General features: G+C 39.4%; 1 protein-coding gene across 1 annotated transcript in view; it reads right to left on the reverse strand.

Annotated features, from left to right (window-relative positions):
- PRSS12 (serine protease 12) overlaps positions 1-17,734 on the reverse strand; it is a 43,700-nt gene extending 25,966 nt beyond the window's left edge. Inside the window, exons 1-4 of the mRNA XM_075420891.1 lie at positions 17,337-17,734; positions 8,825-8,963; positions 6,360-6,538; positions 4,066-4,216 (exon numbers count right to left, since the gene is read on the reverse strand). Of these exons, the coding sequence (XP_075277006.1) occupies positions 4,066-4,216; positions 6,360-6,538; positions 8,825-8,963; positions 17,337-17,673 (806 nt within the window). The 5' untranslated portion in view covers positions 17,674-17,734. The remainder of the gene's footprint in view (positions 1-4,065; positions 4,217-6,359; positions 6,539-8,824; positions 8,964-17,336) is intronic.

Consider the following 17,734-nt stretch of genomic DNA (forward strand, 5'->3'; position numbering starts at 1 on the left):
GACTTGACAATGTCATACCACTATTTAGTGGTAGAAATATGAACAGAAAGCAGACCAAAGACTAGCCTTCTCTGTGTTATACTCTTTATGTCAGCATAGAGGATTTTGAACACAAAAACCTATATAAATTGAAAACGCACCATTGTTTCAGCATTAGAGAAATTATGCAGTGTTTAACATTTGATGATCTATCAGGATTTTTCCAATTCTGTTTAAGATACCCTGTCTTTCATACATAAATATTTTTCGTGGTTTGGTTGCTTTCCACTCTATAGTTTCTCTGTTCATATATTGAGTCTAGTTTTTATAGGAGTGTTCTCAATAACTATCTTCTTTTTCAACTGTAAGACTGAAATGTCTGTCGAAGTTTTTTACTATAATGAATTAACTATCTAAAGGATTAGTTTAAAGTAATTGACATACATTTTGGGTGTGGGGCTCTATACTAATTATTAATTTGCTTTAAAGACAGTTTTCCACTACCAGCCACATATTGTCACGTAACACCAAAAAGAATGGTATGTTCAGCTTATACTGAAAACATGACAGGTCTTGACTATTTTGTTTCGGGATGTAATCATTCAAACTCCTAACTGTCTTTTTCGACTGTGTCTCAGAATAGTACATTGTTGTGATATTTTTTGTTTAATGTAAGTTGCAATAGTTCATGTTTTTAAGACACTGATTAACTAATTCACATACAGATTTAGATAGATGTGGATTTCATTTCTAGTGCTTTGTAGAAATGTGTAACAATCTCTGTACTCTCTTTTTTTAAAGGAAAACAATACTAAATTTACAATTAGCAATCATACAAATTCTTGATAAACAGTAAAGGGGTATAGGGAAAATAATAACAGTAAGAGGCTTATAAAAATTATATTAGGATCAGGGAAAAGTTCTATAATAAGAAAGGATGTGGAAATTCATGGTAGATGATAGTGCTCAGTTAATAAAAGCACATACAAGAAAGGTGAATTAAATAATCTGTCCTTTGCATTTTCATTTTGTTCAAAATCAATTTGGTTTTAATATTTTCAATCTAGTGTGCTTCATTAATCTTGAAAATGCACTGTTAATTTTCAGACTGTTTCTTTGATGACGAGATGTCTTCTTCAAGTGGTGGAGAACATGGAAAACATCAAAAAGCAGGTCTTATTTACTCAGTAGGGAGAAGAGTTATAATCTGTGATTGCTTCAAAGAAGCAGGTAAGCAAACCAAAAATATCCTCAAACACTCAGCAAGCAACACTGTGGCAAAACGCATAGCTTCAGTCTGAAGTTAGTACCTTATTTTTGAGAGAGATTTTTAATTAGACATTACCTTTTCTTCTGAATGACCTTCCTAATTCCAAATAACATATTAAGAGGTATCTTCCTCAAATTTTTATCCTTTATCAATGCCAAGAAGAATTTTAATAGGTTGGAAATTATATTTTTCTCTGAGCTTTGCAAACATTTCCTGAGTGCCCTTACTATTCTTTCATTTATTTTTTTAAGTAACCATGCATTTTTATACGTAGCATTAATTTACTGAACACTTCTATTTTGCAATCCTGGTAATGGGAAAAAGAGCCAAGTCCTCCATCCCTTATATTTCATGAATAGCTGCTTTTCAAACTGGTTGAAGTTGTGAATGACTATACAGTAAACTAAGAAAATACCCTCCACAGGATATACCAAGGGTAATATTTATTTCAAATTTAGGTATCCCATTTATATTTAAGCATCTAAATAAATAAAAATGTCTTGGTTTTCCAGTGTACCTTTCTGACGTACCAAGACAGGCTCTGTGAGTTCTCAGCACTTCAGGCTATTTTTACAGAACTGAAGAAATACGGACTGAAGAGCCTACTTTCAGGATACCTAATTTTAGTAATATTAATACTACAAGTTCATTGCAGAAAGCCTGGTTTACTGGTAGTTTTTAAGATGATTGTACCTTGGAACTTTTTATATGTATAAGGTAAATTATTTTCATTCAAGTTTATTGAGTTGTATTTGCATCTATACAAACTTTACACAAAAAGAAAATTCTTGTACATAGCTTCCATTTCTTGTACTTTTTAAATTCTGATGCTGGTACAAATGTATAGAAAATGTGAGAAGAAAAATCCTTATTCATTAAGAAGCTGTCAGGAATCAAAAAGATAATGCTTGACTACTCTGAAGTTGAAAACAAATTATACCATAATCTAGTAAGATCCTCTGGAGGTCCAATAAAGCAGAGACAACACATCTCACTACTATAATAAGGGCAATTTGTATCAAGCAAAAAGTATTTATGAAACCAAATAATAAAATAAATTATCATTACTTTTCACGTATGAAAGGTAGATTAATATTCTGAAGTTTTATAGGAGTGCTACAGAAAAGTTAAAAGGGTGTGGGAAGCTACTTACTGAGATGCTTTACTTTCACAATTTGTGGCACATTTCCAGATGGATTAACAGTATGGAAATATAGATTATTTTTATTACCTCATAAGTGCTCTACTGCCACTGTTGGTAAAATTTCACTTCACAGTAATGAGCACATTTGTCAAGACATCTTGATTACTTGAGAAATTCTGTAAATCTCTAGACATATTTCAGAAAGACTTAGCACCATCTTAATACAATTTATTTACTCAGAAAAATGAATCAAATTAGAAGCATCTCAGAACTGCAGTTTTTGAACATTAAATATGAGTAATCAAGTGTTTTAGTGTAATCAGTAAGGAGGCAGGGTAGGAGCATGACGTTTGTCATTAATATACAGAAATATAACATATAGCTTAGTAGCTCCTCAAACTTATTAATAGTGGGTAATTCAAAAGCAGAAAAAGCCTGTAAGAAGACAGACTCTCTACTAGGTATTCCCAATTGAAAATGTACAGGAATATAGAAATATAAGATAAAATAAACTGGGGAAAAATTAAAAAGTGATGTCAGAAGAGCATGTTGATTTCCACGTGGCTCACCACGAGATCTAGAAGCTTTGTAAGCACAGCTCAGTTCTCCTCCTTTTGAGCTAATTTGGATGGCACCAGCAGTCCAAGGCCTCAGTTTCAGGTTACAAAACAAGCACACTCTGTGGGCCACCAGTTAATGCCACAAAGGTTGCTACCTTCCATTCCACTTCTTTTAATTCATCACAATCCCAGCAGGGTTGAACAGGCAAGTTCTGTTCCAGTCTCCTCTGCACTGACCTGCTTAGTTCTCATCCAGTCTGTCTCAGACATAATCCCCTTCTCATTGGGTTGACATCTTAGTGTCCTCTCTGCACCTTGCTCCCAGTTCTTTCCCTCTTCAACCCATCTGGTCTTTCATCCCAATTGTCCCCATTTCCTTCCTCTTTGATCCAGCAGTTCTCCTCTTTGCCTCCCACTTCTGCAGCATCTTTCCTCAAATACCGAATACTTATCTTCTGCGTGGTATCAAAATCACCCCCGGCTGTTCAGAAGAAGAGCAAGAAAATCCTGTTCTGCTGCTGTGCTATATTACGGACCATGCTTAGTTCAGACAGCATCGCTGACGAGCTTAACTGTCAAAACTTCAAACAGATCTCTACTCAATATATGCAAACTGAAAATCTTCAGAGACTCGTGACTTAAACAAATCTTGAGAGATCCTCACAGGCATGCCAAAAAACATATCCTTTCTGACAAAGCAGTGTTCATACTCCAAGGCATGGAGGCTGTTGGACTCCTCAGTAAAATGGATGTAAGGATTTTAACAATCAAAGCAACTCCCTTTGCTTCACCTAGGGTTTTTGAGTGAAACGTCACTGAAATTGAGGTAAGTTTTCACTAAAAAGTCAGCATTTATTCTGAGACACATCCTTTATCTGTCCTACAGACAAAATTTCCACTATCATATGACACTGAAAACTGAATCCTATAAGTCAAAGTTCCAGGGAATTGAAAGTAATGGCGCTGTACCTGAATCTTCTATAAATAAACCTAGTAACTGCTTCAAAGTATTAGTGCAATTTTAAAGAAGCATCTTTTGACAACTCCAAGCTATGTATCTGACTAGCTGTCCCGCTTTGCTGCTGGACTAGAAAATACACAGAAGAACAAACCCAAGGCCAAGCTGCCGGCAGACAACTTCAGCATCTGCATCATCCCACTGATCATCACAGACAGTCCCCCACTGGCCAGCATGGTAGACTTCTACTCTTCCTTCGTGAGCATTGTTCCCACCAGCCAGCCGGATCGGAGTAAAGACAGGGTCTGTGATCAAACAGAATATAGGAAAAGGTCATTTCTCTCCCAAAATGTTATCCTGATAGTAAAGAAAAAAGAAGATGGGTTAATGGTTTCTCTGACATCACTCAAGAACCACGCTTTATTTTTTCTAGTTGAATGGAAAACCTGAAATTAAACTTCTTAGAAATTAGTTCCCCTAGGCGCCACTCTCAGTAGCTGTGGAATATTATACAGACAAGTAGCCAAACAGATCTTCAGTTACTTAACTGTCAGAGTGTTCAGAGATACTTAAGGCTGTAAGGCCAAATACTACAATCAGTCAGTAGAGCTGCATTTCTACCAGTAAGAGCAAAATTGGCTCTGTATAGGCTTGGTCCCAGAGGGTAAAATATGAAGTAAGTGGCTAAAATTCTTTCATTGCCACAGAAGCACAAATTCATCCTTGAGTTTTCTCATTACTTTGGTAATTCCAGTCAGAGAGTGAAATCTCCTTGGCTATGGAGTCTCACTTTAATTGTGTAAGTATTGTTCCCTTCCTGTTTCTGAGATACGGTTTGATTTTTCGTCTTTTCAAATCATTAGCCCTTTTCTGGTCCAGGAAGAAATTGTCTTGGAAGCCTCACTTCTGCATAAAGCTATAATAATGGAAACAGCTTAGAACCATATAAAAAAAAATAATCACTCTCGTATTTAAAAGGTTGTTTTAATGTTTCACCATATCTAACATCTGAATGATTTTTAAAAAGTGATTAATTCTTGTGCAGGACTTCCATCCAATTATAGCTAATATTTCGTCTACTTGCTGGCTTAAAAAAAGAAAATTCAGTGCATTTCTGCAATTTCATCTTACTATTACACTGGTATGAAATCTGTTTTTTTGTAATTATTTAAAAAGGCTAGCTGCAGTAGAACCAGCAAAATATGAAAGCTTTGTCTAGTCTGCCAAAACTCAGGATCAATTTAACTCATTTCGGATATCCTGGACTCTAAATTACTGATAAACTTCCTTTCACCATTACTGAAACAGACAACAGTCCTTTAATAAGTTTATCTAAGCAGAACAAAGTTTTCTGGTGAAAATGTCCACAAACAGGAGGAAAACCTTATGAACTACAAGTCCAATTTGCAAATTTATAGTTTCTTTCGGCTAAACTATTTCTCTTGCTTTGGTCCTTCAACTTGTCTCCTAGCTTTAAAGGATTCTCCCTTCCCTCTACACTATAGTTTTCTAAATTAAGGCAGAAAAGATTTTTTAAAAGTCATTTATCAAAGTATTCCTAATGAATAGTGGAACTTTAAGACAAAAATGCATCTGCCTTTGGATAGGAACATAACTAGGAGAGGAAAGGCAGCTCAGAACTGGCTGCAGCCATACATGTTCTGGTTACAGCTGAAGAGATTGCTGTTGCCAGCTCCTCAGCACTGCCAGCCTAGCCCTCCTTGAGGTCAGCAATATCTAAAATCCAATGGCATAATTGCCCACATAGCTGCTGTTTATCATGCTCATTAAAATATTCTGAAATATCTTAAACACGTTAATAATAATTTTTTTCTTAACAATATCATTTTGACTTGTGCGAGTGATGTGTGAGGCTGCAATTTCAGCTAGGAAGACCTGGACCTGTTTTAAATGTATGCAGAACCGGGCAAAACCTTTGCAGTTCCTTGTGCGATGTGATCCATGTTCACAGTAAGGGATGTCATCCCAACACTTCTGTACCAAAGAAGGCACATAGCCTGTTTGTGAAATTGCTGCTCCTCCCTACTGTTCAAGAAAAGCTAACAAATTGGCATGTCGCATATCTAGCTACCAAAGATAACTTCCAAGCAGACAAACAAATTAATAAATAATTTTTTTAAAAATGTTTAAAAAAAATGTGGGAGGAAACAATCCTACTTTTACAGCCAGAGATTCTCACTGCTTCACCCTTTCTCACAGTCTACATCTCAAAGCAGTAATTTGCTTGTTGATTATGGAAAGGTAAAAAGTGGTTCAGCTTGCATGGCATAGAGGGATTTGAAACAGTTAATGATGCAATGATTCAATCTGTTTAATTTCCTGTTCCAAGAAATCTCCATATTTTTTTCTAATTTAATAATGAGTAATTATTACTATTTCTATTTAAATAAGGTAAGGAATTAACCAAACCATATGTATTTTGTTTACCTAGGGAAGAGCTACATGTGACAGCAGCTGCCATTTTCTGAGGACATGTTCCATCCTGCCAGATGTCTTTTTCACATAACAGTATATTTTCTTCATCGCCACGACAACGCACTTCACTCCAGTAAATGGGAATAAGGCCCAGTCCAGAAAAAGGTATGTGTTTTGCTGTACCTTTTTCACTGTAAGAAGAACAATCAGGATAGGACATTAGAGTGGGAGGGAGAAGGGTAAGTGGAACATTTTATCATATATAAATCTTGGAGCAGAAAAGAAAGGGCTTTCTTCAGCAGTATAAATTCACCACATTTCCATACAGTTCAGCATTATCTTCTGCACAAAGAAAAAGTAACAGATGTGACCTAGTTCTCACCATTTTGTTGTGGGATATTTTAGTACAGTGGCCTGTGTTGCTGCAAGGCCACCTACGTTCCTGTTCTCCCGGTTCTTAACTACGAAACCAAACACAGAGTCCACAGTCCATAGGCGAATCTACAGTGCCATCCCACTGCAGTTATACATCCAGGAGAGGTAATGCTAATGGGGCTCTCACCCTTGTCCTCTCCTTTAATCCATTCAAACGTACCAGTGCTCTGCCCATACACGCCATACAATATGGCTGTGACCATGGGGCAGTGAAACCAGCTTGTACTCCGTTAGATCAGACCCATGTCCATTATTCTCTATTCAGCCATTCCCATCCATCCAGAACACTTATAAACAGCTTCCTCTCCCTCCCATACTGAATCTACAGTGACAGTTATTGAGCCACCTTTTCTTCCTTATAACGCCCAACAAAATTAAATTAAAAACAAAGCCCAAATATTGTAAAATCAAAGGAGGAGATAGATGGATGCACCTGAAAAGCACCAATAATACCTAGTGAGCTCAGCTTGTGGTTTACAGATCCAAATTTCTCACAAACACTCATGACAACAGAAACTTTCAACTACTGTTTGCTTGGGGCTTTTGGGCCTGCATGCAGATTTAAGCCATTTCTGTTGTAAAGAGCCAACCATTCACCCCTGTTACTGAACTAGTTTTGCTAACAGCGATCTTGTTCAATTGAAATGTTTAGGGTATGGAAGGCAAAAAGAACTTACATGAAAATGAGGAAAGGGGTCATTGCACCTAGACAGCTGAAGTCATAAGCAAAATCACGGCCTCCAGATGGCTGAACTTTTATCTCATCTAATCCTCATTTTTTAATAAGTCGGCATGGTGTGTCCAGATTAGTACTGAACATTATAAAACAGCTTAGATGTAGTTCTGGCTAGCAGTCTTAAAAAGTGGAATAATCATTAGGACTGTCACAGTGCTATAAAAGCCCCTTACTGCTCATAGCAAACAAAATCACTATTCCAGTATGTGACTCAAAGAAATGTTAGAAAGGCAGTAAAGCCAGCCATACCTTGTGGCTTACTGAGAAAGTGCAAACTGAATGGGGTTCCAAGGGGGAATATTCAAATAACTTGATTGCTAACTTGAACAGCATTGACTTTTTAGAAGCTGAAATTGCATTTTATTTTTAAAACTCCTTTTTGATATGGGCATTTTCTTCCTTACCTCAGTTTCATCTTACTATTGCAATTGCAATATCACTATAGGCATTATCTAGGGATAATGGGATAAATTATCTAGGGATAATTTAAGGACCAAATTATGTTAAAGGGTCAGACATTCTGACAGCAGTGGGAAGCAGTGGCCAATGAGGACAATGCAGGGACTTTCAACCTGTCCAGTGTTGTTATAACTCTGTAAAATGTTCCCACGAAATGTAAAGCTGCAAAACTTCTCTGATTTTGGGTTTTGTTATCAATGTGCAACTCTGAAAGTAAACCATGCAGATCATCTAGCTAGATGAAGATGTGCACAACAAAAATACTACATTTTCCAAAGACCTAGGATGAGTCCCAGATGTTCTATGGCAGGATAGAATGGTTACCAGGGTAACCCCATGCTCCTAAGAACCAGGAACTTTCCTCTGATTAGGAGCCCTGGTAGAGTCTAATTCTGGCCACATTTATGTTTTTATAAATTCAGTAACCTCACTGGAGCGGTTCTTAACTGACACTTACATAAGTGAGATCAGGATCAGACCTCGTATTTCTGCCCTTATGGACATCTCCTGGATGTCTAGTAAAGCAATTCTCGTTTGCCCTAAGCTGTTCTGACCTATTCACACTTTTCACTTTGAAAGCAAAGCATCTGCTCTGGTCTGCTCCTCTCCAGATCCCACATGCAGCTTTCAGATGCAATACTGATTCTCACAGCAACCTCTCTGAAGTACAACACAACTGAAGGAAGTGACGGATTCTGGGAAGAACAACTTTGGCATTCAGTAGCATTCAAACAGAAAAAACAATCATCAAACAGAAAAAGCCCTCAAGATTTGCAAACTATGTTGTCCTTTATACTGAAACATAATTAAAATAAGTTGACTGATTTTTACTCAGGCTGAAACTTACCCAAGTGCAAGTTGTCGACATATGACCGTTGCATCATTATTGTCCCAATGGCTCCCACAGATTGTTCCCCAGATTCCATTCACATAAACCTCCACTGTACCTTCAAACTCATTCTTGCCACCCTGGAGTCTCACTGACCCTAGTTAAAAAATAAAAAAATTAAGCCTCCAAGATACTCCATTGCTCAATTAATGTATCCCACACAAAAGACTCCAAACCTGATCTTCCCTCTGCAGAGAGAGTTCCTGTTTCAGGTATTACCATCTTTGTGCTCTCTGGGGACTCTGGCACATCTAACATTACTATACAGTGATATACAAAAGGAGATAACCTTATTGCTTACACGAGGAAAACATTTTGCTTCTTATACTGAAATTACATCACATTTCTGATCCTTCTGATGCTACAACTTAAAGATCTAACAAAACCAAAAAGTATGTACAGACTACACATAATTATTTAAATATGGCTACCTCTACCCAAATGAGCAAAAAGTACCTATGTATGAGTGCTATACTTTTATTTTCCACATAATTCCATCCAACCTAAGGGAATCAGAAAACAACCACGTGAATTGCATAGCTTGTGCTCTGACCCATGTAACATTATGCACGTCGTGGATGTCAGTAGTTTATTTTAGCCAAAGAATGCATTTGTTCATACTTGTTCTCAGACAGAAAAACATTGGATGTAGTTCTATTAATTCATAAGAGGTCTTTACCAAATTCTCAGACAAAACAAGCTAAAAACATTAGAGAGGAATCACCTAAAGGAAGTGGGGAAAAAAATCTGATTCTTGAGAGCTACAGAACACAGAAATCCAAGAAAATTAATAGATTTTGCATTTTTCTATTAAAGTAGTTTTGCTTGAGGTGCCAGATGCATCTGCTGTTGAAGGCAGCCAACTGCCACTGGTAAAGGTGGGAAAAAGCTGGTCATAGGTGTAACTCTAACAGAAGCAGCATAAAGAGTCATAACAGAGCAGTAATTCAACAATAAAGAATACATTTCTGTTAAATTATCAAACATAGCCTAATTGTATGTATTAGATTTGCCTGAAATCTCAGTTAATCCATCTGCCTGTGTTCTGTGATCTACTTAAAATCAGAAGCTACAACATCATCCAGTTTGCAGGGTTTTTAGCAATGGGAGAAAACAGTCAATGTTTGTGCATGCATTTCATTATGTATGTGTTCATGTATGTGTATCGTAATCATCATCATCATAGGTAGATCCACTTTTTCTTCTCACCTTTCACTCAGATTGTATCCTGGTTTTAATTTAGTTCAGTATCTTTTATAAAACCACAAAGCCAAATGACTGCCAAATAACTTGAGGAATTAATTAACCTCAGACTTGATTTTGTGTGTTCCTTTTTGCCTCCTATTTACTTTCTCAGCAGTAACTCGCTGTGTGGTAAATTACAAACAAAATTTATTAAACTCATGTTACAGAGAGAGCTATCACTCCGAATAGAGGATTATTGACGAGTTAATTATAACAATACTGTAGACATGTTGCACATTGTTTATCTGTCTTTACAGTTTTTCTCTTTGTTTTTTTTCTGTCACATACAGACAGTCTGGAATTTTGTTTATTTCTGCTCTTCACCAGACTTTTGTATAGACTATTATTTTCACTTGAAACATCAACAGCAGTCATAGCAAAGTGATTTCTGACATACCAGAAAGAAATTGTTGAAGATGTCATCTCCAAAATTAAGTTTATTTTTGTATGTGGTTGCTTACAGTCCTGCATGACACCTACTGAAATCAATACAGTGTTTACTGAGTACCCATTACACAATATTTCTATTCAAATATTTGAATAAGCGAGTACTTCAAGAATAAAATTCTTTTCTAAGATGGTCTCCATGGCAGAATTTGGCTCGCTCATCTTTCTGTATTTACAGAAATCCCAGTACAACAGTGGAAGAATTTATTCACAGAGCAAAAGTTAGCACAAGAGATAACTTTTGCCCGAGAAACTCTTTCCTCAGCAATTAAAAATGATAAAAATCTGAAATCCTTTGCATCTCTGGTAGAAGCCTCAGGAAAGAAGTTTGAAAAGCACAGAGTTCTCACTGTGGAAATGTACCGTTAAACAAAGAAAAAAGCCTTTCCCTCACCACCCACTCCCCTGAAGAACCCCCAGCGACGTCTGGTCTCTGTTGAACTGGGAAAACACACTACTGGTATCAGTAAAACAACAAATGAGGGATTTTTTAAAAACTCATCTAGTATCTCAAGAAAATATTTTGGTTTGCCTTTCTCCTGTAGACTTCCAGCTTCGTACAGGAACACCAATGTTTTAGGAAGGGTAGTTCAATTTATAACAGACCTTTGTTCATCTCACAAGAAAATATGATAAAGAACCAGCTTCTATCATATAGAGGACAAAACACACAAGATGACTGTTAAAGGTAATTGTGTAACAAATTTAAAATATTCTTGATTTTCACCTGGTAATTTAATCTAGAAAGAATTAAAAGAAAGCCTATTTTCACATGTAACTAGTATTAAACCTTTTATTATGCCTGCTGTTTAAAGAGTTAACCAAATATATGGTATAATAAGTCTAACATGGTGTTTGCATTAACTCACTACTGTCCTCATAGGACAGTATTGATATCTACAGCTATGATTAACCTGAACCATCCAGGGCAAAAATCCAGCATTCTCTCCTCCAGCAAAACAGTAAGTAAAACCTTTTTTTTTTTAAGAAAAATCAGAATTGAAAACCCTCTGAAAGGTTAATATTTCTAACGTATTTTTCTAAGTTCAGTCTACATGTTTCTAGATCAGTATTCCAGCACTGTATCCAACAAGAGTAAAATGATACCGTATTTTTTGTTTCATATGCACTTTGAAATATGTATCAAGCTACATCATATGATGAGTCATAATTATGTAGCAAACAAATCAAAGAGCAAACTAATGAGAAAATGATTGCTCTGTTGATTACTCAATATGTTGCGGTATTCAGACCCCTGGTAGTTATTTACTGGATCAAGAGATACACTAGTTACAGCAACACGGATACCTCATAAAACATCACAGAACTTTCAAGTACAGACTTTCATTTCAGTAGCTTATTTTTTCTTTCCAACAGATAAAACTCTTACTTCATAATGAAACACAGGTCTGTGTTACATGTGTAAATTGATCATAGGGAATTCCAAGATGACCAACATTATCTGCTATCGTGTATGTTTATGGGGTATTACCAAGTATATATTTATTACTCATGATTCAATCTTTCTTATTAAGAATGTGTTAATTGCAAGGTAATCAGTGTTTGCATGTTAATATCACCAGGAAACACTCCTTCACTTTCTAGGCAGCAAGAAAACTAATATTTAGCATGATTACAAGGACACTAGTCAATTTTTAATTTCACTGGTTAAGTCTTCTACTGTTATATTTTAACACCTCAAGCCCATACTGCACATCAACACGTGTGCCCAAGGGGCTTCCACCTGTGCTCTCCCTAGGGCACAAGAAGCTCTGGAGAAGAGCATCTGAATTACTGCTTAGAAAACAGGTCTGGCTTAAGCACGTGCATTGGAGACTCTAGGTTTCTGGAGTCATAGATACATGGTAGCATCTCAATTTTTTAAGCTGTAAGCTTTCAGCTCTTTTAGTTGCTGAAGACAACTAAATAAATTGGGAGTAGAGCTAATGCAGTAGTATCTACTCCGGCTTTTATGCAATGCTCTGAGAAACTCACACTCTTCCCCCTCTCCACCAACTCAATATGGTGTCAAGTCTCTGCTTCAAGTGCTTATCCAACCATCACTGCCTCAACACCAAGCTCAACAGCAGGGAATGTGAGTACAGGGATCCTGCCCATGGCTCTCAGTGCCCTCCTCAGCACGGGTCAGAAAGAGGAGAGGTGAACTGATCCCACGAGAGTTAGACACAAGGGCACAGAACCACAAAGTGAGCCTACTCAGCAGCTCTCGGACACATACTGTGGTCTTACAACAGACTTAATTCAGCGCTGTATTGAAGAACACAAATCTACTGTCTTGACTCCTTTTATATACACTCAAAAAATACATCTGCATTTCTTCTAATTATGTTCTAGCCGAGGTTACTGATGGTCAATTCATGTTGTTTACATACAGTCTGGTAATTTTAGTTGCCCTGGTATCTGCCCAAGTCAGAGTCTTTCCTATCTGCTATCACTGTTTAAAAGAGATTAAGTTATACTTGCAAATGCAAGGAAGTCAGGGTATCCAGTGGGTGTTGCCGAGACTTGCTCCGCAACACCTGCCATGCAGGCTCAAGATGAGACGCACAGGAAAAAAGGGAGAGGAAAACCTCTCAGCCAATAATTAACTCCAAAAAGCAGAAGAGCTTCAAAGGATTTGTGCTGTTGTGCTTGGCCTCTTTACCATTCTCACGTCCAGAGATGCTGGGTAACTTCAAACCCTATTTTACTTTCTACATTTCACTGAGACCAAGCATTGTGACTGTGTGCAGCTCAACTACAAACAGGATGGGAATCACTTCCACTTCTGCTGCACGTGTAAGTGCTGCAGCAGCGGGGTTTCTGGTGTTGGCTAAAGGTGTGCCAGTAGTTTCCTTGCAAACACCTGTGTCCAAAGGTGTGCAATTTGGCCATAAATGTAGATTTGGAAAAGAGGGATCAGAAGTAGAAGCTGCCTGTGCCTGTCGCCCTGGTGCTGGGTGCTCTGATATTGCAGAGTTAAAGCAAAGCAAACGAAGTATTTTGGATTTGGGAAATCTATAAAGACTAAAAGTATTTTTATTTCTGCTTTCATTTCCAAGGTGTTCCAACATAGGATAGTACTATAGGAAGGCCCTGCACTGATTAATTAATCTCTGTTGCCTTGGAGTCAATTAGGTAAGTCCAAGTTGCCATGAAGTGTGAGGGTCTCCCATTGATACATGCTGTATATCCCATTTGTCCTGGGTTTGGTTAATAAACTTATGAACCAAAACAAAAAATCTGGTTAAATAACTTATTAACTTTGGTTAATAACACCTAGTATTTCACAACACTAGTGGATGATTCATAATACGTATAAAAGAGCCTATCCCAGTTTCATAATGAAACTACTTAATCGGTTTCCATGAGGTACTTGTAAAAAGCTACCTGTAGTATACATCAAATCTCATACCAGTTCAAATCAATGGAAACTCTTCCTACCTTCCAGGATCAGGCCTGGCTAAAATCAAAGAACTTAATCTGGTTGACTTCAGCAAAACTATGGATGACGCTCACTGCGATCAATGAATGCTGTTGTCCATCACTTTCCTGAGCACTGCTCTTAGTCTAAAATTATAATTATTTTCTTCTGGCATTTTAACCTTGAAAAAAGGATGCATCTATCAGAACTACTTTTTAAGAACTATCTGGAGAACGTCATCAGATAGCAGTATTGCATACTTCAGGATCCTTATATTAGAAGTTTCATAAATATTGTATATATTGAGCATGTAATGTGCTGAACTGGTTCCTCTGCAGCAGTGAGATTCATCAATCATGTTGACGAACCGTGGTTTAAGGCTCTGAAGAAATAAATTGAAGTGTTAGGAACGTAACAGGCTCTAAAGCACTGTGGTTGTCGTATGTGATACAGAGCTGTAGAAAATGAAGGGTCTCATGCTGTGCAGCTGTAATAAGAATGGTTCCAGAAGAGCTGCTTCTTAGAAGGAAAATGTAGACATTCATGTTTAATTTTTCATCATATTTTTTTCTTTAACCCTATGCTATTTAAAGAAAAAAAACCCCAAAAGACCTACCATCAACTGCCTGGACTATGGTATAACAGGTAGGGAGAATAATCTAGTGTTTAGACTATGAGCCTGAGGCTTGATTCTTCTCTCACAGAAGTTTACTGAAGCATTATTTGATTGGCATGAGTGGAATTACCCTGCGATAAAAGCAATTTAAATGGAAAGACTCTCCAATCTGGCCGCTCTGGAGATGCGTATTTTATTTCTGGTTCTGCCACTGATTGGTAGTGTGACCTCTGGCAAAGACACCTACCCTCTCTTGTATTGTTTCCCCTTTGGAAATAAAGAAAAATAGTTAACCTAACTTTACTTTATGTGTAATAACATACCGCAAACAACATACCATGCAGGATACTGTAACTACATGCCACATAAACATGGTGCGGTAGCAGCTGCTTCTAGGTACTCAGGTAGGTCTCTTTTTTGAAGCATCAGTATATTACAGGTAAATTGTTCTCAGCAGTAACTAAAATACTGAATTCTGCTGGACTTATGCTGGCTCTGTGTACAAAGTACTCTCTTATTTATTTTCCTCTATAATTTCCTTGGTTAATCATGATAATTTATATATATTTGTATTTAGTCTACTTGCTTTCAAGGCATGAATAAATAATATTACCCAGATGTCTCTCATTTTAGAAGGAAGGAAATGAAACACCAAAATCTGTTGTTTTAAACTATAAAACTGGATTTAGAGTGGTACCACAAAGTATAACTGCAAAGGCGCGCTTTTTAAAATTTTTCATAATTAATGTTTAAATATACACCAGTTTAATACATACACATGCACAAAGTTTAGCCAATTAACTTTGCAGATAAGTCTTAATATTTAAGCTAGAAAAGCCAAGAGATTTACAGTTAGGCCTTTGAACACGGTATTGTATTTAGTGATTGCAGGTGCCTGATAACTGAGCACAGGCTTCCTTAGCACAGGTACTAAAGCAACAGATGCAGTGAGTTTATCTCTGAATAGTCAGTCTGTCCTTCTCTAGCTATAAACTGCACCATAATCCTGCCTTACTTGCATTTCTTTGCTTCTTGTAAGAAAGGAACATACTTCAGCACGAATATTACAACAGTGTTTATTTGTGGGCAAATGGCTTGATTTATTTCCATGTCCCACTTCAAGCCGTCTCAAACACTCTCTACTTCTCTTGCATTACCTTCACACAGGCTTTTGGACAGACATTTGCCCTGTTGATGTCAGTGAGAGTCTACCACTGAGTCCAACAGAAGCAGATGACCTTTCAGTTAGAAAGTATCGACTCTTGTTCAGTAGCTATGTCTTCCCTCTTAACAGGGGCTAACCTGGATTTCCTTTTTCTGGGAAAAAAAAAAAAAAGCAAGATTCTGAAAAGACTGAAGAAACACAGCTAGATCCAAACCAGGTAGTATTTTTGGCTTTTTTTTACTTAAATCACGTTCGTGATGAAGTTACAGGGGATTCAGGAGTTTAATAAGTGCAAGACTGGGTTCTTTGCAATAAGATGCCACATTCTTCTTCACTGTAACATGTTAGACCAAGTCCTCACAAATTATTTTGGGAACCAGACTGAAGAATTCTGAAAAAAACTATAAATATGATGGGCTAAATCAAAGAAGCAACTGTGGGACCCTTTCCCAAACTGAGACTGGTTAAAGGGTGTGAAGTCTTCTGGATTTTTGTTTCATCTGTGTCTAGTTATCTGTTTACTCTTCCGTGGCATCAGCTGCCCGGTATTCTTTCCAGGGAAACATCTGTAACGCATAACATCATTCTTATCTTCTCGAAGGAGGTCAAGATTTGACTTTGAACACAGCTTTGGAAACTGCATTTTCTCAATATATAAATGATCAGCATGGACCTTGGTGCTGCCATATGCTCTCCGTGTGGTATTTCATACCAACGCCTGTAATTATCACATTGTTCAAGTTATCACCTTTTTTTCACACACCGTCCAGGGCTATAGTTAGAAGAGAAAGATAACAATCCTCTTCAGAGACCTGAAGTGACTGAATAAAAAAACCACCCCAACCTAAAACTAACTTCCACAAAAACCGAAATTATTAAATGCAATAATATTAATGATCAACTTCCTTGCTGACCTTGTGGTATTACAACATATGTAAAAAGAAGGGCAACAAAGAAGGGCATTTTTATTTTCGCTGCAACAACGATGCTTGATCGTTGTTAGTATAGACAGAGACAGGACACGACTCTTATTTAGGCAGGAGGTAACAGCAGGGCGACGCAGGAGGAAGCGTGGAGCCATTCAAAACCGGACTGTACATCAGTCCTCTCCAGCCCCGCGGCGGGTGCCAGCGCCGAGGAAAGGCACAGCTGGTCGGCTGCCCGAGGGCTGCACGCCGGCACCGCTGCTCCCTCCCGGAGCGCCCAGAGCTCCCGCGGCAGCCACGGGGACTTTCGCGGGGCGGGGGCAGCACGGGGGTCTCGGCTGGGCTCACAGATCTCCCCGAGCACCAGCAACCCCCACTACCCCGAGATTTGGCGGCGGGGGGGGGGGGGGGGGGCGGGGTCCTGCCGAGTCCTTACGGCACAGCTTGGTGACCCCGTTCACCTGGCGCGACAGCCGCGTCGGGGTAAAGCCAGGCGGGAGCCGCGTCTCTGCTGCGCGGGTTCCAGCGCTCCGCCACCTCGGCCGGAGGTGCCCGCCCGCCCGAAGGCCGCCGCCGGGCTGAGGGTCCGGGTCCCGCGGAGCCGCCCGCGCCCACCCCCCCGCAGCGCCGCCCCGCGCCCCGCTCACCTCGCTGGCAGCCGGCGCGGCCCCGCTCCGCCGGGCCCCGGCCCCCCCCGCGGGCGCACCCGGGCCGCCCGCCGCCGCCGGGCAGGGCGCAGGAGCTGCGGCGGCCCCGCGGGGCCCGGCCTGCCGCCCCGCGCCGCGGGAGCGCGGGCTCCGCCGGTGGCCAGGGGCGCCGGGACGCGGAGAAGCCCCCGGCGGGGCAGGCGGCGGGGGGAGGCGGCGGCGGCGGCGGGGTCCGCGGGTCGCGGGCGGCGGGGAGGCTGGCGGGGACCTGCCCCAGCCCGCGGGCTCCGGGGATGGCCCCTATCACCAGCGCCACCACGAAGCCGGCGAATGTCATGGTGCCAGTCCCGCCGGCTCGGGTCCATCTCCCGCGCTCACCGCGCCCGGGATGCGGAGAG

The sequence above is a fragment of the Opisthocomus hoazin genome, chromosome 5 (genome assembly GCF_030867145.1).
Source record: "Opisthocomus hoazin isolate bOpiHoa1 chromosome 5, bOpiHoa1.hap1, whole genome shotgun sequence".
Taxonomy (NCBI): Eukaryota; Metazoa; Chordata; class Aves; order Opisthocomiformes; family Opisthocomidae; genus Opisthocomus; species Opisthocomus hoazin.